General features: G+C 41.7%; 1 protein-coding gene across 6 annotated transcripts in view; it reads right to left on the bottom strand.

The window, feature by feature from the left end:
* PLD5 (phospholipase D family member 5) overlaps nucleotides 1-27166 on the bottom strand; it is a 421542-nt gene that overhangs the window by 332534 nt on the left and 61842 nt on the right. For 3 of the 6 annotated variants that reach the window (XM_005539659.5, XM_074025893.1, XM_074025904.1), the window contains exon 1: nucleotides 23335-23466. The exons of the other annotated variants lie outside the window; for them this stretch is intronic. In XM_005539659.5, the coding sequence (XP_005539716.1) occupies nucleotides 23335-23337 (3 nt within the window). In that variant the 5' untranslated portion in view covers nucleotides 23338-23466. Of the gene's footprint in view, nucleotides 1-23334; nucleotides 23467-27166 lie in introns of those variants that run through there. 6 annotated transcript variants of the gene reach the window in all.

Here is a 27166-nt window from a genome sequence, read left to right as displayed (position 1 = left end):
TTTTGTTCTATATGAGGAAATATTTATTCTCTGGCTAGAAAAAGAGCTCAACTACCCTTCCAATATTTATTCTAGAACAGAAATTGTTTTACTAGGTACAGAGTTACCAGTGAACAGTGGTTGGAAAAAAAAGGATGGGAGCTTCAGGCCTGCTGTAGAAACTCCTTAAACTGGCTAACCAGGCAAGTCTCCTGTCTTTGCAAAATGTCAGGTTATCTTTCAAATTCACGAGCATAACGCTTGACCTCAATCAGCTCAGCGCTCAGCTGCAGGTTACCTATTCATCAAACATCACAGTTAACCTAAGCAGCTTTGCTTCCATAACCCAAAGCTCCCTATCCTATATGTTTTTCAGTACTTTGTAATCTCATATTGTAATTCTATACCAAGGAAGAAAAAAAAAAAAACATTGTAGAACAAACCCTTAATTGTACTGATTTTATGATTAGAAGAAACAGGACAGGAGATAAAGGAACAAGAAGGGAAGAAGTCACGATGACAAAAATTTACTCTAGTGAAACAAATGGAAAAATACTTAAGCATGACAAGGAAATCACAAAATTGTTCCTTTAGTTAGGGTCAGCAGTCGTTCCCCTCGGTGATGAATGTCGAGGCTTCCAGGCAAAGGTTCTCAGCTCTGTCTCAGGCATAGACAGTCCATCTCCTCTGAAGATGGATGTGGCCCTGCCAGGCTGGATGACATTTCACAGTCCCTTCAAGCCTCATGATGCCATGGTTCTGTGAACAGCAAGCTACAGTTCAAAGGTGAATGACTACGATTTCTCATCTGATGAGAAATCAGAATGCCACAAATAATATTGAAATGAAAAGGAACACTTGATCTTAAAAAAGTTCAAATAACCCTCAAAGCCAAACAGAATTTCCCTGGATGTTGATCCAACTTTAACATCTGCCAAAAAGCAGTTTAACTTCAGTTTGGCAAAACACTTGTGCATTTAACTCAGGGACAAGAATGCAACCTCACTGGGAATAATTTAGCCCACATGAAAGCAAATTAGCAGCCTAATTGTGGGGACTGTAATTAACAATAGAAATAATCTTTTTAAAAATTGTTTTAATTTAATTTTTAATTTTTTTTTTTTAAGAGACAAGGTCCTACCATGTTGCACAGGCTGGTCTCGAACTCCAGGCCTTAAGTGATTCTCCTGCCTCAGCCTCCCAAAGTGCTGGGATTACAGGCATGAGCCACAATGCCCAGGCTTGGAAATGTTCCTTACGCATTTATCAACATGGCTGCAGCTATCCATAATAACCCAGGAAAAGTGCATGAAATATTTTAATTGGCTTTCTGACTGATTACCATTTTTACTTCTTATCATGAGTACATTCCTAGTGGCATCTAAATCATTGTTTCCTTTCTGTGTTCAAGACTAATCCCTCCTTCTGTGTGTTTTAAATCACCATGAGATTCTGGCAACAAAGTAAAAGTAGAAATCTGAATTTATGGATTATAATGTTCATTGACTCTACTCCTCCTTCAAGCAAATAAAATTTATAGATGCAATAAGACACAAAAATATCTGATACGAATGTAATTTTCTTCCTAGGGAAAACTCAGAATTCGTTTTTAGGTCATTTGTTTGGTAGCCAACTCATGCCCCCGCACCCCAAACACGCAGATATACAAAATTATTCTACTGTCCTTTCCATGATCAAGCATTAGCCATGCATCGGGCCAAGTTGCACAGACATTTTTTTAGTGGCCTCTTTTTCACCTTAGGCTCCATCAGTCTTTAAAGGGCCAGGAATCCCAAAACACCACTAGAATTCCATGTAGTTCCCTCAAGTTCCTGCATGGATGTCAGGCCTAGCTCATAGCATCCAAGTGTCTCAGTCTGTTTGGGACGTCATAACAAAGTACTATAGACTGACTGGCTTAAACAACAGAAATTTATTTCTCACAGTTCTGGAGGCCGGGAAATTCAAGATCAGGGAGCTGACTGGTTTGTTTCCTCAGTGAGGGCCCACTTCCGGGCTTGCAAAGGGTCACCTTCTCAGTGAATCCTCAGTGAATCCACGGCAGAGAGAAAAAGAGCTCTGGTCTCTCTTCCTCCTCTTGTAAGAGCACTAATCCCATCATGGGGGCTCCACCCTCATGACATCATCTAAAGCTAATTAGCTCTCAAAGGACACACCTCCAAAGAGCATCACGCAAGGCTTAGAGTTCCAATATATATATTCTTGGTGGACACACACTTTCCATCCATAACACCCAGAAATGAGCATGAATAACCCATGTGCTTGCCATCCACTCCTTACGCCTACTCCTAGTGGTGGGCTGGTTTCTCTGTGTTGGCTATCTGTCCTTTCCAACAATGAAGTCCCTGTCCTAAACTGCCCAGGACCCAAAGCCCTCCCTTCTACCTGCTGGTCCTCCTCCTCTGACTGCAGCCTGACCCTCAGTTGGGAGCGGACATCACTCACAGGCACTCGTCTAACTTGCTAGCTCACAGCTTTGAGTTCAATGGTGGTCTCCTCATCATTGGGCTCTAGGCAAGCATCAGGGCTAGATGAAGTCTGAACATGTCTGGATGCACAAGCACCATGCCCCTTGCCTGTCCTGCAGCGGCTCCTGAGTGAGCATCTCAAGTTCTGTCAATGCTTAGTTTTCATCACCTGTCTGCTTTGGGAGGCAGGAAATGTTCCTGCACCCAGCATCTCCTCTGGCTCTGTCTTCCCCAAAGCTGACCACATGCCTCATGTCCAAGCCTCAGGTAAAAAATCATAGTGAAATATACATAACATAAAATATACCATCTTAACTATTTCTAAGTGTACAATTTAGTGGCATTAAGAACATTCACAGCCGGACATGGTGACTCACACCTGTAATTCCAGCACTTTGGGAGGCCAAGGCAGGCAGATCACAAGGTCAGAAAATGGAGACCATCCTGGCTAACACGGTGAAACCCCATCTCTACTAAAAATACAAAAAATTAGCCAGGCATGGTGGCGGGCGCCTGTAGTCCCAGCTACTTGGGAGGCTGAGGCAGGAGAATGGAGGCAGAGCTTGCAGCCAGCCGAGATCGCGCCACTACGCTCCAGCCACAGAGTGGGACTCTGTCTCAAAAAAAAAAGAACATTCACATTGTTGTGCAACCATCACTCCCATCCAGAACTCATTTTGTCATGCAAAACTGGAACTCCGTATGCACTGAACAATAATTCTCCATTTCCCCCTTTCTTCAAAGAAACAGTTTTGATGTAAAAGTCACTGCATAAAACAAACCTGGGTCAACCCAGAGGCTTTAAAGAACACAGATACTTGTTAAGGCGCTTGGTCAACATGATCTTTTTTAAAGGATTAGAGGCCACCATGGATAATCTTTTCTAGGGACTGAGGATGAGAGATGAGTCGGTTCCACATGATAGATTTAATTACTATCATCCACATCATTCCGCCTAAGCTCTTCCTATTTCACTCTCGCTTGGCTCTCAAACGATAAAATATGTGGTGTGTGTCACGCTTGCTCTTGGTACACCATGATCCTGCTATACTTCTCATCCATGGCTTATTTACACACCTTCTTTTAACTACTTGAAGGGGAAACAAACACAACAGAAAGAGCAATGACATTTTTCAACTGTCACCTGCCAGACAGTTTTAATTGTGTAAACAAGGTAACAGAAATTTAAATCACATACATGCGAATAGTCAAGCATCTGGTTATTTTGGAGAGAACCAAAATAACTATCCCTTCATCTGTGTTAACTCTGACTCCAATAGCTCTAGAAAACCAGATGTCCTAAGTATTTTTACTCCGTGTCACAGAAAATTAGGCCACTAAGTCATAACTGTGTAAGAAGATTATAAAGTTAGGGAAGGTCTCTGCACTGTTGCTCACTTAAGTATCCTAATCCTACCATAAGAGGTAAGTCAATGACAGCCATAGGAATCCTACAAGGGAATCTGAGAAGCCACCCGTTCTGCTCACCCATAAGCTAAAGTGACATCATCCAGCATCACCAGCCACAGGAAATGGGGTGTAACAATAGTGGAAGTCGGGGACAGTGGTTCATGGAATGATGAAAGTGATAAAACTACATGTTCTAATTAGTGAGGCATTGTGACTGATAAACTTTTACCCCATTTACTGTATATAATGAACTAGGGGCAATTACGGTAGTTATTTTACAGCATAATATTTTTGTTTTGTTTTACACTTTTCACCAAGACTTTTTCCAGAAACTACTGGGTAGGATAGGAAGGAGGACATGGAATAGCATCAAGAGGAAATTCAGACACTACCAAGGATAAAATATTAGAAGGAAGCTATTCATTCCTACTGGAAATCAAAGGAGAAAACAAGCTTAGACAAGGCTATAGTGGAGGCTGCCAACGTAGGGGATGCTCCTTGTGAAGTCTAATGGACCACACCGTAATATGGAAGGGGTCTTCATTCACACCTCTGTGTGGTCTCTGTCCCTGCTCAATGCTCATAAATGGAAGGTGTGTCTTCAGAAATCTGTCATCTAAAGCTGGGGCTTAAAGCCACCAGTGGATTTCTGAGACCTTTATCCACGAGACACACAGGTTTAAGTACAACCACCCAGGAGCAAACGACATTCTCCTCTTTATCCAAGACAAGCCCTGGAACACTCGCCTGGCTTGAAGCCTAGGAGGCTGCTGAGTGTTGGAGGTCACACGGGCAGGCACCATCTCCACCCTCTTGGGCATTTTTGTCTATTTTTCCCAATTAGATTTGTGATGTGGGAAGGCCAAATGGAAAACCACAGGGGAAAAGCTACAGGAAGAAAAAAAGAGAAAGGCCAAAGAGGCAAAAGGCAGACTTTCACAGGAAAATGTGGCCATTTAAAATGAGACCAAGAGATACGGAGATGGGATTTTTTGGATTTAAAAATCACACTCGGAATCCTGCCGACTTGACATGGTGCCCTTCTCATTCCCATGTCAAAGTTTCTGTGGCAGATGGCAAGGAGCACAATGACCCAAAAATGTCAACCCTTTTTTCTTATAATAAAGAGAAGCTATCGAAAATACACAAAACAGTGGAGGGGAAAAAAAGCAAAAAGGAACTGACTGAGAGCCCTTATTCTGCAGGAATGGGGCAATACATTCTGGTCCCCTGAAGTTCTGATTCTTTCATAAAACATAGTTTATGCTCAACAATGATGGTGACTTTATGTGTCTCACCTTTGAAAGAATTCCCCTCTCAGGACAGCCATTCTTGCCAGGCTTTTGTGCACTCCTCAGAACTCATATTTAATCTTAGGATAGAGAAATAGACATGTTTGTGCTGGCTCCCTTTTTATGCAAATATAGCAATCTAAACATATTGTTCTGCAACTTATTTTTTTCCATTTAATATATTGAGGATATTGTTCTGTAGTTATTCATCTATTTATTCATTCAATAAATATTTATCAAATACCCACTAGAAGCAATGCATTGACCCAGACATTTGGCACAGCAGTGAACAAACTAATGTCCTTGCTCTGGAGAAGCTAATGCTTAGTAGAGGGGATCACAGGACACATCAGGGTCCAATAAATAGGTACTATATCTGATAGTAATACGTATTATTCTAAAAACTTAAAGCAGGGTTTAGGGAGGGGGAAACTTGCTTTATGTGAGGATATTTCGGTAGTGGCCTCAAGACAAGATCAAGCAGCTATCAGAGGAAAGTCGCCCAGACAGAAAGAAGAGCACATGCAGAGGTCCTGAGACCAGCGTGTGATTATTCACACTGAGGAGCAGCAGGAGGTCACCATGACTGCCGTGGAGTAAGTAAGGGAGAGTGATAGAAAATGAGGTCAGACATTTTCCCTACTAAATGCTTGAGCTGAAAAACTTGCTAGACCTGACCTGGCCTGAATTTTGAAATTCAGTGGCCTGTCCAGTTAGCAAGTCTTCTGCTTCTACTGTTGGCCGTAGCTGCCCACCTACTAAGTTTCATTTAAAATGTGTAGTTCAAAGTTTTCGGCTACCCACAGCCAGCGAAGACTGTGGGATAATGGCTGGGCAATGTGGAGTGTGGGCTCCTGCGGAGCCAGGGGCTTCAGCAGCAAGGAACAGGCACTCCCTGGACACCCCTGTCCTGTTTCATCATTGTTCACAAATAAATTGCCTTTGGACCCGCAACACATACATACACATATACATGCACGCACGCACACGCACACACACACACACACACACACACACAGAGATTGAGACTTCACATAAGATGTGTATCCTTGGTTAGAAACATTAGGAAACAAGTGACAAAGCAAGGTCTTTGAGTCCATCTAGAAAACCTTAAAGCCAGAAAAGGAACTGAATGGGTAAAGGGAAGAATCGGCCTTTTGGCAAATGCACATGGTGAAGGCAAACCTCACACTTGGGAATGGTTGACTGGACCCAAGGTTCGGTGAGTTTGTATTTGCTGCTTGATGACTTCACATGGTTCACATGGGGTAAATATCATCTTACGGAATTACAGAAAAACACAACTCAGAACTTGTCCAAGGTCACCTGGCTTCTACGCGGTAAAGCCTAAATTCAAACTCACTCACTCAGAGTTCATTTCATATCCTTATTTGGGAAGAAAGTGCTGAAATTTAAAAAATAAAAAAATCCAGAGTTCATCTTGGGATGGCTAGAAAGCTCATGGAGAAGACCCTGGGTGGAGAAGGAAAGGTTCTATGTTCTGCTCATAGCAGAAACACCAAGATCAATCAGGACAAGTTATCCTCCTTTGGAGAGAACCAATTATTTCCAGGGTAAAAAAAAAAGGCCTATATAATATTTTAATGTATTCAGTTCTCCAGCTGATAATCTTCTAGAATCCAGATGGAAGGGTGACACTTTTATGTTTTTTTCCCTCAGTCTGCTCCTTTGTTCTCCCATCCCTTGTCTAGTTTTTACCCTAATTTCTATAATAATATGAACTGTGTATTTAACAAATATTAGCTTATTATCTTGATTCTTGTTTCCTAGATGTTTATTGTGATCAATAAAAGTATAACATCAAAAAAAAAAAAAAAGAAAATGAGGTCAGAGAATGAGGAGGAAGGCAGATTACATAGGCTCCTGCAGCCTGTGGTCAAACATTTGGCTTCTACTCTGAGTAAGATGGAAAGCTGCTAGTAAGTCGAGAGTGGAGGAGGGACCTACACGATGTACATTTCAGAAGACTGATCATTCTGACTGCTATGCTAAGAAGCTGCAGGCAGCAAGGCTGGAAACAAGGAGACCCATTAGGACACAGTTACCACAGTGTAGGCAGAAGGGGATGCTGGCATGGACCAGCGTCGGTAGACATGGTGGGTGGTGGTCAGTTTCTGGATACCTCATGAATATTGGGCTGCCAAGAATTGCTGATGGACTGCTTGTCAGGAGTGGAAGAGAAGAGCCAAGGAGACTCTGCTTTCTAGCCTGAGCTACTGAAAAGAGAGAGTCGTTATTTACTGAAACGGGAAAAGCAAGCCTGGGACAGGAGAAGTGATGAAGACATTGTTTTAGACAGGGTGGGTGTGATATGCCTAGCAGAGTTCCAAGTGGAAATGCCAAGGAGGCTACAGATATATGAGTCAGGAAGCAATGAAGAGGCTGGGGAGGGGGATACCTATGTAGGAGCTGTCATCATATAGATGGTGTTCTGAGACATGAATTCATTGGCATATGTTACCTACGGTCTATTCAGACTTCCCTTGTTTTTTGTTTTATTTATTTATTTATTATTATTATTATTATTTTTTGAGATGGAGTCTCACTCTGTCGCCCAGGCTGGAGTGCAGTGGCGCAATCTCGGCTCACTGCAAGTTCTGCCTCCTGGATTCAAGTGATTCTCCTGCCTCAACTTCCTGAGTAGCTGGGACTACAGGCGCCCATCACCTCGCTCGGCTAATTTTTTGTATTTTTAGTAGAGACGGGGTTTCACCGTTTTAGCCAGAATGGTTTTGATCTCCTGACTTTGTGATCCGCCCACCTTGGCCTCCCAATGTAATTTTATCTTATTAAACTTCGGGGTACAAGTGAAGGATGTGCAGGTTTGTTGCATAGGTAAACATTTGCCACGGTGGTTTGCTGCACCAATCAACCCATCACCTAAGTTTTAAGCCCGTATGCATTAGTTATTTTTCCTGATGCTGTCCCTCCCCACTTCCCAGCCCCCTTTTTTTAAACAGCTGCACAACAAGATGTTTATATTAAATTGAAATGAAGATAACTGCTTTGACAAAAAGTCGGAACACACAGTAGTTAGTCAACCCAAATTATTGATGGATTTCCTTTTTTTTTTCCTTTTTTTTTTTTTTTTTTTTTGAGACAGAGTCTCACTCTGTCGCCCAGGCTGGAGTGCAGTGGCCGGATCTCAGCTCACTGCAAGCTCCGCCTCCCGGGTTCCCGCCATTGTCCTGCCTCAGCCTCCCGAGTAGCTGGGACTACAGGTGCCCGCCACCTCGCCCAGCTAGTTTTTTTTGTATTTTTTAGTAGAGAGGGGGTTTCACCGTGTTATCCAGGATGGTCTAGATCTCCTGAGCTCGTGATCCGCCCGTCTCGGCCTCCCAAAGTGCTGGGATTACGGGCTTGAGCCACCGCGCCCGGCCATGGATTTCTTATTTGCAAATTCATCTACTTGCTAAAATGTTTTGTAACCCTAAAATCGATACTCACAGGGCTTTGATGGTCATTTGCAGTCATGTGCAGAGTGGTGAAAAATCTGAGTCCCTAGTGCATGCACTCCCAGCTGAGGTCAAACAAGGTGACACTCTGCTCTCTGGTTTCAGCTCGGCTGCTATAATCTTTTTGTGATCTATTAGAACGCTAAAACCACAAGGTCTTAGCATCTGTGTGCCTTTTGTTGGTGATTAGGCTGTTTAAAATGTCCCCCAGGTGTAGCATGGAAGTGCTGTATAATGTTCCTAAATGCCAGGAGGCTGTGACATGCCTTATGGAGAAAACATGTATTTTACATAAGCTTTGTTCAGGCGTAAGTTATAGCACTGTTGGCTGTGAGTTCAGTGTTAACGAATCAACGATATGTATCAAATAAGGCGTCTTTAAACAGAAACACACATAAAACAAGGTTATGTATTGACCAGCTGAAAAAAATGTGACCAGAGGCTTGGAGAAGCCTAGCCTTGTATTTCCTATAAAAGCAATTGGTCAGCATCCACTAATTCAGTGTTTATGGTGACTTTACATTTATGTATGCATGTAACTGCTAGAAGTAATGAGAATGTACTTACTTTTAGTTCTTTTCTAGCTTTGACATGGGAAGCATAAGATTAAAGTTACTTTAGAGAAATCATGACCACTACTCTGTGCCTTAAAGTAGAATCTCATAGAAACCAACCCAGAAAGGTAAGGCTTTAACTTACTTATAAAAAGCAGTAGAGAAAAAAAAAACTCCATTCACAAGTACAATAATCTGCACACAGTGGATCCTCAAAAAATGTCTGACAACTTTCAAAATCCATTAGAGTATCTAATAGCCTTCCCTATCAGAAAAGTGTTCTTGTTCTTGTGTCTTACCCAAATCCCCAATGCAATTAAAAGCCCACCCCCTCTTTCTGTTCACGGGAGGAATGGAAACTCGATGGTCACCAGCTTCTGCTACAACAATCCTTCAGACACTCAAATGCATATTAAATCACTCTATGCTTCTCCATTTCCAAAGTAAAATAATCCCATTTACTTTAACATTTCTTTCATAGGTCTTATTTTTCGTCCTCTAATCATCTAAATGGCATTCATTCCACTTGGAAACGCAATCACATCATTCTTTTTGCCCTGTCAAAAAATCCATTCAGAATTGCAATTTTCATCTCCTTGCCTCCAGAGTCCTCATGCCCGTCATAAATGTTTAAGTGGTAGGGTCATTTTATATCAAGATCTCCATGAGCAACTGTTTTAATATGTAATTGTTCTTAGAATTCACCTTTTTTTAAAAAAAAATTTATCTTTACGACAAAACTAAGTTAATTATTAAAGACAATAGCTCAAATCCACAGACCCAAAAAGCCTTTTATTCAAAGGATGCAGACAAAAAAAGTATGACTGAAGACAACCAGCCTATAAATGCAAGCTAATTTTAAAGAGATTTGACATTTACTGAGCTAAGTTTTTAGAATATGCTCACCTTAAGGGGTTAAGGATTTGGATACAAGCTCATGTGCCACTTGCTTTAAGTTCTAACTGGCAATGTGTCTTGTCATTGCCTTAGTGTTCAACTTTTGAAAAACAAAAATCTTACAGTTTAGACCATCAAGAGGTTGCACCATGTTCTACCCACTACCACGGAAGCAAATATTTCCATTACATTTGATATTTATTCTAAGACATTTTCTAAAAGTCAGAAATTTAAAAGAACAAAAAGAAGCCTCTTGGAATCATGGATTTGGATTATGAGTCTAAACCATTAGACAACGTATGGTTAGACAAAGCAAGGGAGAATGGGGTATCAGGGCACCAAACCAGGAGTCCTGAAAGTTGAACCCCTTTGTCAGAGGTTTATATGTGATCTCGGTATGTCACTTCACTTTCTGAGACCTACGTATCCTGAAGAAGGGGAGGTACAAGATGATCTATAAGATCTCTACTGTTTCAAAATTCTGTACTTAAAGAGACCACAATTAGTTGGGACTGGAGGGAGACCAATGATGATGGCACAGATCACACACATTTAAAGCGAAAGTAACTGGGGTGGATCGGTATTTTATTGGCATGTCCCACACACGCCTCTCTTCCTAGTAAGTGACCAGCAGATTTTATGACCATGGCACCCACCTCCTGCCAAAGAAGTGATGCCCTGTGGTTCACTCATCCTCATCCTTTACCCTCCTATCTCTGCTCTGTAAGAATTTAGTTTACAGGTCGGGCATGGTGGCTCACGCCTGTAATCCCAGCACTTTGGGAAGCCGAGATAGGTGGATCACCTGAGGTCAGGAGTTCGAGACCAGCCTGGCCAACATGGAAAAACCCTGTCTCTACTAAAAATACAAAAATTAGCCGGATGTGGTGGTGTGTACTTGTAATCGCAGCTACTAGGGTGGCTAGGGTAGGAGAATCGCTTGAACTCAGGAGGCAGAGTTGCAGTGAGCCAAGATTCGGCCACTGCACTCCAGCCTGGGCAACAGAGCAAATTTTTGTCTCAAAAAGAAAAAAAAAAAAAGAATTTAAAAGAATTTAGTTTACAAACATCTAAGTAAGTACTTACTATGTTGTCAGCTTCATCAATATCCTGTGTTTCATAAATATTAACTCATCTAATTCTCATGTCACCCTTTGAACTAGCTATGATTATAAACAAACTGAGGCACAGAGAAGCTAAGAAACGGGCCCAAGATCACATCATACCAAGTGCTTGGCAGAGCTGAGTGCATGCTCTCACCACTGTGCTACTGAATAAGCTCCAGACTCGTTAAGCAACAAATGGTGCTATCGTAGAGGAGCATTACCTCTTCCTTTCATTTTAAAAATCTGCACTTGTCTCTACCCTTCCCATTTTTTACCTTTACGGGAGTCTAAGTTATCATTTATTCCATTGGTTGCAAAATAGTGAAGAGGGTTACAAGAGTTTTGGGGCATTCATAGGCATCCTTGATTATGGTGCCTGATACTAACAAGTAACTTTTTAAGTCCCCAAACTCTCCTCTGGATGCACAAGGTATATGAGGTCCACTTGGGGGTAACCCCTAGTCAGGGATGGCATGACAGCATGTATGGTTGTTTGCACATTAGAATTAATGTATATGTTAATATATATTATTTATTAATATATAGAATTTATATATATATATATATATATATATTTTTTTTTTTTTCCTGAGATAGAGTCTCTCTCTGTTGCCCAGGCTGGAGTGCAACAGCGCAGTCTTGGCTCACTGCAACCTCTGCCTCCTGGGTTCAAGCAATTCTCCTGCCTCAGCCTCCTAAATAGCCGGGACTATAGGCCTGAGCTGCCACGCCTGGCAAATTTTTTTATTTTGAGATGGAGTTTCGTTCTTGTCACCCAGGTTGGAGTGTAATGGTGTGATCTGGCTCACTGCAACCTCCGCCTCCCCGGTTCAAGCGACTCTCTTGCCTCAGTCTCCTGAGTACGTGGAATACTGGCACGTGTCACCACACCCAGCTAATTTTTGCATTGTTAGTAGAGACGGAGTTTCTCCATGTTGGCCAGATTGGTCTTGAACTCCTGACCTCTTCCCTCCCAAAGTGCTGGGATTACAGGCATAAGCCACCACACCTGGCCTTTTGGAATTTTTAACCATTTGCAGTAGTAGTATTTTGGAATAGGTTAAAAGGGGAGTCAGGGTGCTGTCCTAGGTTTCTGCAATTTTCCTGTATCCTCCTTTAATTGATAATTAGTTTCCTACTTTCAGAATTTAACCGACAATCCCTATTTAGGAGTCAAAACTTATGCTTCATTCAAAGTCTAGCTGACAGCCAGCTGCCCCTTCCCCAGCTTGTCACTCTTATCACCCTGTTAATTTCCTTCATTGCACTTATCTCAATATGTATATTTCTGTTTTGTTTATATGATTATTGTTTAGTTCGCTCATGTTTGTTTACATGTTTATTTTGGTTGCCACTGTATCCCCACCACCTGGCATAGCACCTAAGACCTACCAGGGACTTGATAAAATTAAGGTACCTCACTCACTGCTTAACAAATAGATTAAAATGTAGAATGGCTCAAAGACAAGCAAAGTTTATTTCTTGCTCACATAGAGTCCAAGTCAATTGCATGTGGGGAAGGAGCAGGGGAAGGGGGCTTTGTTCAGCAAGGTCATTCAGAGACTGAGGCTGATGGTTATCAACTCATGGCTTCCAAGTAACCTTGGCCATTCAGGGTTTCCCATTCGACCAGTAGAATGGGAAAAAAGCACAGAGGCACGTTCACGGGCAGGCCTGGCACAAGCCCACATCACTTCTGCCTACATGTAGTTGGCCTGATCTCAGGCACTAGTGAGAAAATGAAGATTAGCCACGTGTCCAGGAAAAAGAGAAGAGCATAGAATCTGGTGAGCAGCTAGCAGTCCATAAATACCTACTGGTGAATAAACATGAGGGAAGCCAGAGAGGAAGAAAGGAAGGCATTTACCATCAAGTTGAGAGATGATGTCTTTCTGCAGAAATGGCTGTTCTATCTGGCCATCCACTTTTCTGGGAAGCACACGATGGGCTGCAGGTATAAACAAATGCATTTGTCTTGTCTTTCCCTGGATTAAAACTCCATGAAATCGGAAACTTTTTGTTAAACTCCAGTTTCCCAGAATAAGGGTCATGCCTGCAATAAGTGCTAAATAAATGTGTGAGAACGAAATGAAACAAAACAAAATCCTCCTGTTCCACAAGTATTAAGTGAAAGAGAAACAGGGACAGTGTAAGCCGCAAGCAGGGTAAAGTTCTCCACTGGCCAAGGCTCAGTTTGGGAAACTCCAGATTACAGTTAGGTACTAAATACCTCCTGGGTGCTAAGCCCAGTGTTGGGTGTTTTTGTATATATTTTAATCCTTTAAATATCACTGTACATAATAATTGGAAACACTTAACACATAGAATAGGGGATAAATGGAGCACCTGCCCAAGATACTGGCAAGCAGAAGGAGTTACAGGATATAGTTCAATCTGAGATAAACTAGACAATTACTTGAAACATTCCTTAATAAAAGGAATTTTAGGTTTTTTTCAGATAGATATTTCTATTCATCCCTTTTTAGGCAGTAGCATGATTTTGAGTCACGTTGGTGGAAGGAAATAAGATTTCACCAAGTATGTAGGAGCTTGAAAGTTGGTTGCTGGTCACGGGAATTCATTGGGACCAGCTGACAATGCTGTTCTGTGTTGTGGGGTTGGAATGACCCCTTAGAATGCTGGGTGGGGCAGGCTACACCCCACCTAAGTGTAGTTCCTAAATCATCAGTGCTTGATGTGGAATAAAGACTGAGCATGAGGCTGACTGTATCGTAAACTGATCAGGTATAGACTATAATCCATTTATCATCATCTAATGCAGTTAACCAATTATGAGGGTCAAGTGGACCATATGAAGAGCAAAATTGTATAGACAGTCCTTGCCCTGCAAAGGATCCGGCCCCAGAATCACAGAGATTTTAGCTAAAAGGTATCTGAGATACAAGACACCTGCTACCTTGAGAGACTCATCCACAGACTTCTCTTCCTCCTCTTCCAGACTTCTTAACTCACAGACTAAACACAATCCACATGCTGAGCATAGAACACTAGGTTTTTTCTGAAAACACTCATCTCTCCCTCTCCCTCACTCCGCCTCCTCCTACTGCTCTGTCCATTACATTCCTTCACACTTTTAAAATCAGGTCACTCACCCCCTTGATACTGTATGAGTGAAATACAAAGAGAACTGGATTGGGCGATTGCTTAAATTTGTATGTACAAACATGCCCATTCAGCATTATTATAAATAGTAACTTGGAAGGAAAATTGGAAAAGCATCCACGTCCATTAAAATGATGAGTTACATTTGTGTGAGTTGTATTTATTGGTATGGAATAGCTATAATAAGTTGAAAAAATCAGGACTAAGCAGAATGTATAATATTCACTGTTTGCTTCAACAAATATGACATGTGCCATGCAGGGTGCTAGCAATCAACAGTGCAATAGGATAACAGTACAAATAGTAACAATTTAAAATAGTAATAAGTGCTATGAAGCAAAATGCAGGATACTGTGAGTATATAATTGATGAAAGATTTAACCTACTGCCATTAGTAAAAATGTGTGTGGTATGTGTTTAGTACGTGTGTCATGTGTTTTGTGTGTGTGTGTGTGTGTGTGTGTGTGTATGAAAAAGGCTAGATTATATATCTGTCTACATAAAACCAACAGTTGTTAGCCCTAAATGATTTTTCTTTTCGCCATGTTATGAATCTTCTGAAATTACCATGTGTTTCTTTAGCAGTCAGAAAAAAACTTTAAAAAAAATTAATTTAGCTTGCTAAGCTTGTCTTAATTTCCTCGGTTATAAGTCAGATTTAGAGTAATCAGCCCTTTTTCATCTTCCCTTAAGATTAAATAAGAATTTATATTTCCTGACTTTAGAGTGCATAAGGATATATATTACTTTGACACATTTTAAAGTAACAGTAATAGAAAGCTTTGGAAAAAAGGAGTCAGACACCCGTTTTCCTGAGGAACATGGTGGGCCATCCTAAGCAGGGGAGCCACCGAGCCCACCTTCTGTCAGAGCCCAGGAGGTCTCACCACTGTGCTTGGCAACCCTTTAAAATGGATCCTCTGCCAAAATTGAAGTATCAGTGATATCTCAGTGTGAAAGACCTAGAAAGGCTATTACATTATTTCTGATTAAACTTATTCCTTACAAAGATAAACAGAAAGTTAACTGTGACATATCTGTAATCTTTGCTGTTTATAATGTAACTCTGCTAATTTGCAACTGTTTCCAGTACATTTAGTAGCTCAGCTGTAAGCTTCTGTATAAAGCCAAGAGTGAAGCATTCTCTCTGCCACCTCTTGCCGACAACTTAGAGCACCTCTCATGGGAGCACAGAACTCCTCCCCGCTAAGGGCACAAAGTGTCTAGGGCATGGACTCGGTTGCCAAGTGATTTAAAAAATACCCTGGCCAATGCCCATCATAAGACATTCCAAAGGCGTGTCCAAAGACATTCTAAAGCACCAGAGTTTCTTAAAAAATGCTTTTTTTTTTTTTTTGTAAACTTCACATACTCATTGTCATGAAAAACTCTATTTAAATAAGAATAAAAAGAACTAAGAAATTCTAAAACATCTCTCAAATTCCACCAATGCTAGTGTGGTGAGCATGTGCCTCGAAATTTCCATCTACGTGTAGCATCCAGGTATTACATCCACTACATCCGTGGAGGTACTGTTACATCAATGGGATTATTTGCTTCTTTTTTAAAACAAAAAATGAAGGGTATTGAAAGCTTAAAAATAAGCAGATCTTGATTAGGAATTCTAAATCGGGATCATGAGCTGTCACATGATGGCTTGGGGAACCAGTGATGTTCTATTCTTTGAGCTGGGTGCTAATTACAGGATTGTGTTCATTTTGCGAAAATGTGAGCTGTACATTTATGATTTGTGCACTTTTTCAGTTTTTATGTCATCTTAAAGTCTAACTTAAACCCCTGATTAAGTAAATCAACACTTCATACAAAGGAGAGAGGCAGGGAAAGGAAACGCTTATGATCCTAAACCAGTAAAGTCAATTTGTATACAGTATTTTTCAGTATCTTAAGAAATTAAGCCATTATTTGTTCATGCACTTTCACGCAAATTTGACAGGCAGTTCTTCTAAGTCCTAGATTGGATAAACAGGTATTCCTTATTCTCCGATGGTCTTAAACCTAAGTTGTAAACACAGTTCTGCAAGGAATCTCCATGCCGAATAAACAAAAATTGGGGAAGTCCTAGGTATAGCAACACTGCAATATGGCCTGCCCTTGCTATGACAGAACACGTAAGCTAACAAGCCATACTTTCTATGAACTTATTAAATCAGCCAAATTGTCCATCAGAAATATTAATTCCTATGGATAAGGCGGAAGTTAGTTAAAAAGTGAGATTTAAGTATATACGAATGTGATTCCCCCCTTTTCCCTATCAGGTATTTTATCTATCTCTTAAGACATTTTAATTATATATTATAAAATATTATATATTATAATAATATATATAATTATATATTATAAAAGATATATTTTAATTATATATTAAATATATTTTATATTTTGTTTTTAGTATTGAAAACAAAATAAGCACAGTGGTAAAATAAAAGAGGAAATTAATCAAGCACTTTTGCAACACAAGCTATTAACCCAAACATGGCAAATTTCAGAATGCAAACAACAAATTTCTCCAAATAGATATGCTCTCCTTACATCTATGTGTAATAGAGCGGGGGCCACATCAAGGACGGTGAATTGGTTGGTGGGTCTTAGGGAGTCTGGACACTTCATAGAGCCAATAAGCAGGTGCCCAGAGCTGAGTCCTTAGGGGTCCAAGATGTGAACTGGGAAGATCATCCACCTCCTGGATGGTTAAATCCAAGGAGTAAGATGGGAAGTTAGAGATGAAGGACAAAGGCAAAAAGTAATCAATGAGGAATGTCGAAGCAAGAAAATGGAAAGGAAGGAAGAGTGAACATAAACCATATCATAGCTTAACCTGAAGTACCTAAGAAAGTTTTGATCATACTCGAGTCTGCATTTACAGGAAGGCATTTAAAGTTGCAGTCAAGGCTATCAACATGAACCACACCACTTCTTTTGTAATCCTATGAGCATCTCTCCAGAGACTTCCTCCAATCTTGAACCTATTTAATTTCTAGGCTATGCAGCTAATTAGATTATTTATCCTAGGTCTTCCATCTATTGCATTGATTTTACCATCAACATCAGACTTAATCGGCCACTACATCAATGGTATTTTCTCTAGAAGCCCCTGTATAGTGGTTTTTGTGTCTTCTCACCTAATGGGACCTGTGCAGCATCCATCATGAATCATCAGTATCCGTGAGGCTGAACAATAGGATAAAAATTTGAACAGAACTCATATTTGCTTATTTTAAGCTTTGCACTTCCTGTAGCCCATCAAGAGTAATTCCTTCCTATAAGACCACAGCAAAATGAATGAGATTACTCATCTTCATTATATTGTTGGTATGTGTCATTCATAATTTCTAATGCTCTTGACACCATCTTCAAGGAGAAGCTCAAAGCCAACCAAGACATTCACTTTCCCAAAACTTGTCACCACAATACTTCCTTTTCCAACCAATAGCGTCTTAGATCCACCCTATTAATAAAATCACTCATAGCTTTATTCTATGTGCTTTAGTTTTCAAGAACTGGGGAAGAGGGAGGTATTTTGTATGCACTCATTCTCCTCCACATCTTTCTATTCATTTGATCAATGTGGTTACAGGTTGTCAATGATCAAGAAAATGGCATTGTAGCCATTAGTAATTTCTAACTATATCTAATTTGTCCTCACTCATTACCTTCAAACTTCTGAAACCTGTGGACATAGGAATATAGGTGCATGTAACCTTCTCTGATCCTCTAGATCCATCTTCTTTTCCTCAGGAACATAATCAAAGGCCTACTTTACACAATAACTATATATATTTCTCCTAGGACACACTACATTGTCACTCACTTCTAAATACCTCATTGGAGGCCGGGCGCGGTGGCTCAAGCCTGTAATCCCAGCACTTTGGGAGGCCGAGACGGGTGGATCACGAGGTCAGGAGATCGAGACCATCCTGGCGAACACGGTGAAACCCCGTCTCTACTAAAAAATACAAAAAACTAGCCGGGCGAGGTGGTGGGCGCCTGTAGTCCCAGCTACTCGGGAGGCTGAGGCAGGAGAATGGCGTAAACCCCGGAGGCGGAGCTTGCAGTGAGCTGAGATCCGGCCACTGCACTCCAGTCTGGGCGACACAGCGAGACTCCGTCTCAAAAAAAAATAAAAAATAAAAAATAAATAAATAAATAAATACCTCACTGGACTTTGGGAACAGGCCATAGGACTCATCTCTTATACCGTTATTGATATGTGATATATATTAAAGACATGAAACCTATAGCCTGTTACTCAAAGTCCAAAAGAAAATATAAATCATATATAGCTATGTGTTATATATATGTTCTACTATATAGACTCTCAGACTTTTTCTTAATTTATGCTTTATTCATTTAACACCATATAAAACCTACGATGTGAAAGGTTTATGTGAATATTTGTTTCCCCCACCTCCGAAACTCATTTGTTGAACCCTAATCCCCAGTGTGCTAGTATTAGAAGGTAGGGCATGTGGAAGGTGATGAGGTCTTGAAGGCTCTGCCCTCACTAATCAGATTAGTGCCCTTATAAGAGAGACACCAGAGAGCTATCGAGCTCATTCTACCGTGTGAACACACAGCGAGAAGGCATCATCTATTAAGCAGAGAGTTGGCCCTCACCAGACACCAAATCTGCTAAAACCCTGATCTTGGATTTCCCAGTCTCTATAAGGAATTAATTGCTGTTATTTTGTTTGCTTTTTGAGACAGAGTCTTGCTCTGTCCTCCAGGCTGGAGTACAGTGGTATAATCTCAGTTCACTGCAACCTCTGCCTCCCGGGTTCAAGTGATTCTCCTGCCTCAGCCTTCCGGGTAGCTGTAATTACAGGTGCCCACCATCATCACACTGAGCTAATTTTTGTATATTTAGTAGAGATGGGGTTTCACCTTGTTGGCCAGGCTGGTCTCAAACTCCTGACCTCAGGCGATCCACCTGCCTCGGCATCCCAAAGTGCTGAGATTACGGGCATGAGCCACCGCGCCTGGCAAATTTCTGTTATGTTATCCAGTCTGATGTGTTTTGCTGGAGCAGCCTGAACAGACTAAGACAGGTGGCATGCCAGGTAATGTAAGAAATACAATGAGGGGGGTTTTATTCACTTTATTTTTTTTAAGCTGCTTGCTTCAAATGCCAGGGTCATTGGTTTCGTCTTTCACATTTCACCTCCAACCAGCGGCCAGGGCAGGTGGATTTTCTTTCACGTCATCTCCTGCTTTATTTTTCATTTTCTCTCTACCATTCTAATTTAAATCCATATCATCTTTTACCTAATTTTTAAAGCTTCCTTCTAATTTTTCTCCTTGTCATGGTCTCCTAATTAAACATTCTATTTTAGGCAAACATATTAATGTAATCTTCACAATGACCCAATGGAGGTAAGAATCGTTATTCCCATTTTCCAGGTAAGAAAGCTAAGAATTAAAAAGGTTTCAAAGTTACCATCCAAAATCACACAAGAGTGTAACATAGAAATTTAACTCCCTCCCTGACTTCACCACTATGTAATCTATGCATATAACAAAATTATACTTATACCTCATAAATTTATACCAATAAAAAATTAAAATGAAGAAAAATAAAGAACGCTGGCTATGGTGATGCACACCTGTAATCCCAGCACTTTGGGAGACTGAGGCAGGCGGATGACTTGAGGCCAGGAGTTCGAGGCCAATCTGACCAACATGGTAAAACCCTGTCTGTACTGAAAAATACAAAAATTAGCTGGGTGTGGTGGTGAACGCCTGTAGTCCCGGCTACTCAGGAGGCTGAGACATGAGAATCACTTGAACCTCAGAGGTGGAGGTTGCAGTGAGCCGAGATCGCGACACCGCACTTCAGCCTAGGTGGCCTGGGTGACAGAATGAGATTCTATCTAAAAAGGAAAACAAAAAAGAAATTTAACCCTCTGTCTGAGCAACTTTATATCCTCTTTCCCTACATTAGACTGTCTCCCAGTTAGACAGAGCTGTGTAAGATAAATTGGTCGGAGTGGCAACATAAGGTGTTCATGAGCAAATGACAAAGCAACTAAGACAGGTGACACTGGGAAGGAAGAACTAAGACAGGTGACATTAGGAAGGAAGAACTAAGACAGGTGACATTAGGAAGGAAGAACTAAGACAGGTGACACTAGGAAGGAAGAACTAAGACAGGTGACATCGGGAAGGAAGAACTAAGACAGGTGACATCGGGAAGGAAGAACTAAGACAGGTGACATCGGGAAGGAAGAACTAAGACAGGTGACATCGGGAAAAAGAACTAAGACAGGTGACATCGGGAAGGAAGAACTAAGACAGGTGACATCGGGAAGGAAGAACTAAGGTGACATCGGGAAGGAAGAACTAAGGTGACATTGAGAAGGAAGAACTAAGACAGGTGACATTGGGAAGGAAGAACAGGAAGAGAGAAATGTCAAAGGTGAGTTGAAATGTTGAAGCTGGGGCACTGAAAGTTTCTGTGACTTGCTGTCAGGCGCCCGTCTAGCTCCTGCTCTCTTCCTCTCTACTTTGAAAGGCCGTAGGAGGAGGTGGTTTCAGGAGTGAGGGCCCCAGAGCCAGCAGCCGTTTATTACCACCCTGGCATTACCCCTCACTAGCTGTGTGCCCTTTAGAAAGCATAGAACTCTGTGTGCCTTACCTCAATGCAACAGGGGTAGTAATTTTAACATACATACTTAAAAGCAAGAATGGGGATTCCTAAAGGGTTTAAAACACTCAGTACATAGCACGTTATATCCTCGCTATTTGTAAAATATTGAGAACTTCCACACATTTCCCTTGCTTTGAAATAATGTAAAGTCATCCGCAATTATGTAATATGGATTTAATTATTTGCATTTCCTTTAAATTTGTAAATAAAATTTAAAAAGTAATCAGAGGCCAGAGCCCAAGCTGGGCTGCCTTATTTGGTATAACATCCAGCAAGTTCTGACATGCTCCTGATTCTAATGAGGTCAAGGAGAGTGTTTTAAACACAGTGAGTGTCTTTTATCCTGGGTAAGATAAGTGATCACATTTGTGTGATGAGAAACATCATTGGTTTCCTTTTCATCATGGAAAGGACTTAATGAAAATCCAATCTATAGATTCACTCCTCTTCCAGTTAGTGATCTCTTACTAAAATGAAAGGTGAAATATGTTTGCCTAGGCAAAAGCCAGGTAGCCAGAATGCCTTCCCTGTTAAATCATTGCCATTTTAGTGTCTGTCATTAAGAAGAGCTCACTTAGACCAAAGCTTTTATTGTAATGTAAAATTGGGTACTTTTTTTCCAACCTTTTAAACAGTAATGAATGAAAATAACCAGAGGATGGCCTGAATGTAAACAGCTTGCAGTCACTATTAGTTCCCACCGCACCCTCCCCCAACCCCAAAGAGAAGTTCACTCTCTTTGGAGGTCTGTACACTTTCATCGGATTGTACTCCAATGATCTCAGCCCCTGACCTGCTCCTCATTTCTCCCTGAATATTGGAAAAGAATATCACTATGCATATATTTATGCCCACACTCAAAGTGTGCTGGCAGGAGAGGGACTCTGCATCTCAGCCCCGTCCTTTATAATCCTTAAAGGAATGTTCTCAGGCTAATGAAGGGAAGAAAGGAATGATTCTGCCTCAAGCATTCAGGCAAAACATTTCAAAGCACTCAGAGTCCCATTTAATCCTCATGCTAGATATGCGGATTATTTATTTTGACCCATCCTGCTGATGGAGAAACAGGTGAGTTTATTTTGACTTCTCAACAGCTAAGAACTGCTCAAATAGATGAGATAAGAGGTACCAGGTGTCAACTAAAGAGGGAAAAATCTGACCTTTGTCTTGGCAGTGATTTCTCTGGTCTGTGTCCCTAGGAATGATCTAGGGATGGTGCGTGAAGGCAGGGAATGAGATGAATGATTCCCATAGATCTGGTTTCCAATTTCCCCCTTTCTGAGTTGTTGGAAAGGCAAACTCACTTCTAAAAATTCCCACCCTCCCTTCATCACCAGTCTCTTCATTCATCTGGATTATAAACAGAAAAATCATTTCCCACACATCAGCTGTGCAGTCAAATAAGTATATTTCAGGCATTCTCTCTCAACAGTAATAGGCTTTATTTTCTTCTCAACGTTATGTAATCTTATTTATTATCAATGTCCTTCGTCCATTAATCCTTTCGAGAAACTGTTTAGTGGCCCCACTGTTGCAGGCCAGTTCTTCCTCCCATCTCCCGTGTTTTCTTCCTTGTATCATGGGTGATTGGGAGGAGACACTTGGAAAAGACACGCAGAGAGCAGAGACCAGGAGATAAGCACATTGTCACTACCATGGTGAATTCTAAAGCCTCCTCCAAAGACCTCGTGTTTACATTAAGGATCACCTCACCCTGGCAACGTTTGCTTTACTGGATTGAATCAAACAAACTTCCTCCAAAGTCAGATCGTTCTTTCTTTGAAAACTTGGGTTCCTGTTGTTGCTGCCTATGACAGTTTCAAAAGAAAAACAAAAATCACGTGGAAGTTTGCTCTAGTAATTCTTAATGCCTCCAGTAAACAGTGAAGCTCACAGCGACGGCGACAATTCAAAGCAAGCTGCTTAAGCATGAATGGATTTGTACCCCCACACAAACACATCGAGAACACAGACAACTATTTCTTTGAAGAATCTCACGGAAATTACAATTATTTTCAGAGGAAAGAGCACACTTCAGAGACTACAGGAATCGGGGTTCACATCTGAGGTCACCGTAGGACTGTCCTTCCCCCGCAGAGCCCAGCAAACAGTCCTTATTAATTACAAGGCACCATTACCTCTGACATGAATCATTTTTCAAAGAAAAAAAATCAGTGCTCTGGTGAAAAGAGTGTTCCTGCCCTTCTAATAAAACATGGACAGTGCCTCAGAGCTCAGGTGACTGTTCAGGCTCATGCTACCAACAGCCATTTTCACCAGCAGAGGCTACGTATTCTTTCCCAGGTAACAAACTAGGTCTGTAGAAAACTCCAGAGTTTCTTACCATTGTGACCAATCTTCCTTCCCTCCCTGTGGAGTCCAGCAGCCAGGAGCTCTCGCTGATGTGCTGCTTCCCACAGCCTCTGGAGCCTTTGGAAGCAGAGAATGTTTCATGTGGCACCAACGTATCACCACCGATTACATTTCAGTCCCTCAATTGCTGGCCTCAGTGCTTTGGAAATCAGCCAAACTGAGCACGAAGAGAGAAAGGGCTGCAGCTTGCAATTTCAGAATTTCCCCTAGAATGTGCTCTTAAAAACATAGGCCCCTCATTGAGCATTTAAGCAAGCACTGGGGACTGCTATGTTCAATTATGTTTCTCCTTCTTTTCCTTTTAAACTGAGAGGAGTTGTGTTGCTTGTGGAATGAAATGATAGCAAGATCTCAAGCTGACCCAGGGGAGGCAGGCACCGTGCCGGCGTCCACACACCTCCAACCTGAGCAGAAACGGCTGCGATTCCAATCAGAGTAAAGGAGAATCCTGCCTAGACAAAGACGAGCGAAGAGGGGCAATGCTGATGAGCACTCCATGGTTACAGCAGCTCGGTCATCGGTGGGTGTTTGCTAAGTCCAGACTAAATCATGTGGCGTAGCGCTGTCAAATCTGAACAGGTGGAAAGAAAAGTTCTTTACTCATCAAGGCAGTGTGAGGTGCACAGCTTTAGCTTGAAGAGTATAATCAAAGTTCTTCAAATGCAGGGAACCCTGTCTTCTCAGATGCTTTAAATCTAGCCTGTGCTGCTCAATTATATTAAACCACGGGGCTCTTTGCTTTTCCTGCGCTTTGGTCACGTTTTATCGTTTAAAAATTTATCTCAGAAGAATTCAATCACACAGCTAGCACACAGCTAGCACACAGCAGCAGCTGAACCTCATCCAAAGCTCAGACCAGGGCTCTTTAGAAAAATAGTACACATAAGAAAAAACATCTGTTGATTGCCAAATTGTTTACTTGCCTTTCCTTCAACATCTGTAAATTTCAGGAGGGCAGGTACTATGCTCTTTTGTTCACATCTGTATCCCCAAGGCAGCACCTGTTCCATTGTAGGATTATTTACTAGCTGAGTTAATACATTGATTTCCCACTACTGTTGGAAATGTTCGCAAAGTCCCACAAATTGGTAACATTCCTTTTGCTTGGAGACTGATTTGTTCCAGGCTTAGGGTTGGGTTCCTTTTGTTATGGCTTTTCCTCTTATCAAAAAGGAAAAATGCACATCTCCTTGTATGGTTAGGCCTAGAAAGGGCAGGAAAAACTTCCAGCAAAGCTAAATACTTGTTCTAGAGCAAATTCATCCCCAGGAATACGATTCGTGCTGATGGCCAAGGGTTCTGATTTCTTAGATGAGTCCATGGCATTTATCAGGCGTGATGGCATCAAGGAGTAGCTGTGAATCAACAGTCCCAGAAAAACAAAGAAATTTTCACACCCTCTGGGGAAAGGTCTTTCAGGAGAGAGAAGCCATTATGGCAAAGCAAATTAGGTGCCCACGTGAGAGACATCTGGCCAAGATGCAGCTCAAGGCTTGCACTGAGTAGGTTCTAGACACCCCTTTAAGGGGTTAAATGAATTCAGTAAGTGAATACTCTGAAACTCTGGAGTGTTTAACACTTGTCCCGAAGCTGGAATAAGCCAACATTGCCTAACGTGGATTCTCAGTTCATCATCCCATCCTGAGGTCCTTTCTCTAGAAACACTCAGCCACATCGTTTCCACTGTTTCTTGGGCCATGCCCACTTATACTTCCCCTCTCATGGGAAGATGTGGCAACATCTACTGCAATGTGACCAGGAAAAAAAAAGCATTGTCTGCTTTTTTCCATTAGCCTTTATCTTTGTGCACAACAGAAATCCCCTACCACAGCATCAATGAAGCGTCTCCCTTTCTTCTATCTGTTCTTCAGGGTGTAGCGTTATTCTTTCTTCCTTCAGGAAGAGTTCCCTGATAGCCTTAACTTACAGCAATTTATCTTCTCCATGACTGTCGCTCAACACTGTCCCAACCATTTAACATTGAATCATACATTGTCTTCAGACACTTCTTGGATGCCATTGGTTATTTTATTGTTTATGTTTAGGTATCTTACCATGTAGCCAGATTGTAAGCATGTTATTCCTATATCAAATTCTTTCTTTTCTTTTCTGTATTTTGTTTTTGTTTTTGTTTTTTTGAGAGGAGTGTTGCTTTGTTGCCCAGGTTGGAGTGCAATGGCACAATCTTGGCTCACTGCAACTTCCACCACCCAGGTTCAAGAGATTCTCCTGTCTCAGCCTCCTGAGCAGCTGGGATTATAGGTGTATGCTGCCATGCCCAGCTAATTTTTTGTATTTTGGTAGAGATCAAAACACACTGTGTTGCCCAGGCTGGTCTCGAACTCCTGAACTCAGGTGATCCACCCGCCTCAGCCTCCCAACGGGCTAGGATTACAGGCTTGAGCCACCGCACCCAGTCTAAAATTCTTGAATGGCAACCTACTGGCTGTGAGGTAAAACTGAGACTACTCTCCACAGCATTTAAGGTCCTTCATGAAAGACCTCCTTAAAGTTTCCTTTCCCACCATGCTCCTGCTAGTACCTTATGCTTTAGTCACAAAGAACTCCTTGCAGTATCCTCAAATCACTGTGCTCACCAATACTTCCAGGCCTTCGCACACAGGACATTCCATTCCAGGAATGGTTTTTATTGTTGTCCCCACAGGGGCTTGGGCTCAGTCCTCGACGTCTGTGCCATCTCCTTTGATCCTCCCAACAGGACTGAATGGCAAGCTGAAGACGGGAAGTACATGAATCATGGGGGCGCACCATCCTTCTGTTTGTGTCAGGGCCCTGCACAAACCTAAGCAGATGTAGAATCAGTGCTTTTTCTGCAATGAGAAATGCTCATATAGTGTACTGGCATTTGGGACTTTTTTTTTTTTTTTCAAATAAGTTAACCTAGTAGAAACAACAAGGGACTAGGAAGAAGGATTTCTGAATCATCATCTGCCTATTGAGTCAACCAGGATTCTATTGATATGAAGAATTGTTTGGCCCTTTTATTATCAAAATCGTTACACTTCTCAGCTTGATCTTGTCAGAACACACTGAATTACAACCACCTCATTGATACCTGGCCTCACAAACCATCAGCAAGGAAGTTAGGAAGTTCTGGAGAGTGAGGAGCAGAAAAAAACTCGGACTTTTCTATAACATAGTAGTTTGTATACCTTCATTTAAAAATGTGGACATCCAGGCTGGGCACGATGACTCACGCCTATAATCCTAGCACTTTGGAAAGGTGAGGTGGGTGGATCACTTGAGCCCAGGAGTTCCAGACCAGCCTGGACAACATGGTGAAACTCCATCTCTACAAAAATACAAAAATTAGCTTGGTGTAATGGCGTGCGTCTGCAGTCCCAGCTACTTGGGAGGCTGAGATGGGCAGATGGCTTGAGCCTGGGAGGTGGAGGTTGCACTGAGCTGAGATTGCGCCACTGCACTCCAGCCTGGGTGACAGAGCCAGATCCTGCCCCCCACCCCTGATGAGGACATTCGGAAAGCCAGTCCTTTCCTCTGCACCCCCTTGGTGCTGTCTTCCCACACACCCCTAACAACTAGAAATCCAGGTACAGCAATGAAAAGTCTGAGACCAAGCAGGCAAAATGCTCAGCAGAAAGCTATTCCCACTCTTCTGAACATGGAAAGGTGAAAGGGAAAATTTTAAATCCTTTTACAAATTTCACAATTGTAGGAGTGTCTGTGGCCCCCTCCACATTCATATGCTGAAACCTAATCCCCAACTTGATGGTGTTAGGAGGTGGGGTTTTTAGAAGGTGACAAAATCAAGAGGGAACAGC

The sequence above is a fragment of the Macaca fascicularis genome, chromosome 1 (assembly GCF_037993035.2).
Source record: "Macaca fascicularis isolate 582-1 chromosome 1, T2T-MFA8v1.1".
In the NCBI taxonomy this organism is placed as follows: domain Eukaryota; kingdom Metazoa; phylum Chordata; class Mammalia; order Primates; family Cercopithecidae; genus Macaca; species Macaca fascicularis.
The sequence above is the reverse complement of the archived record's forward strand: the minus strand, read 5'-3'. Positions and strand labels throughout refer to the sequence as shown.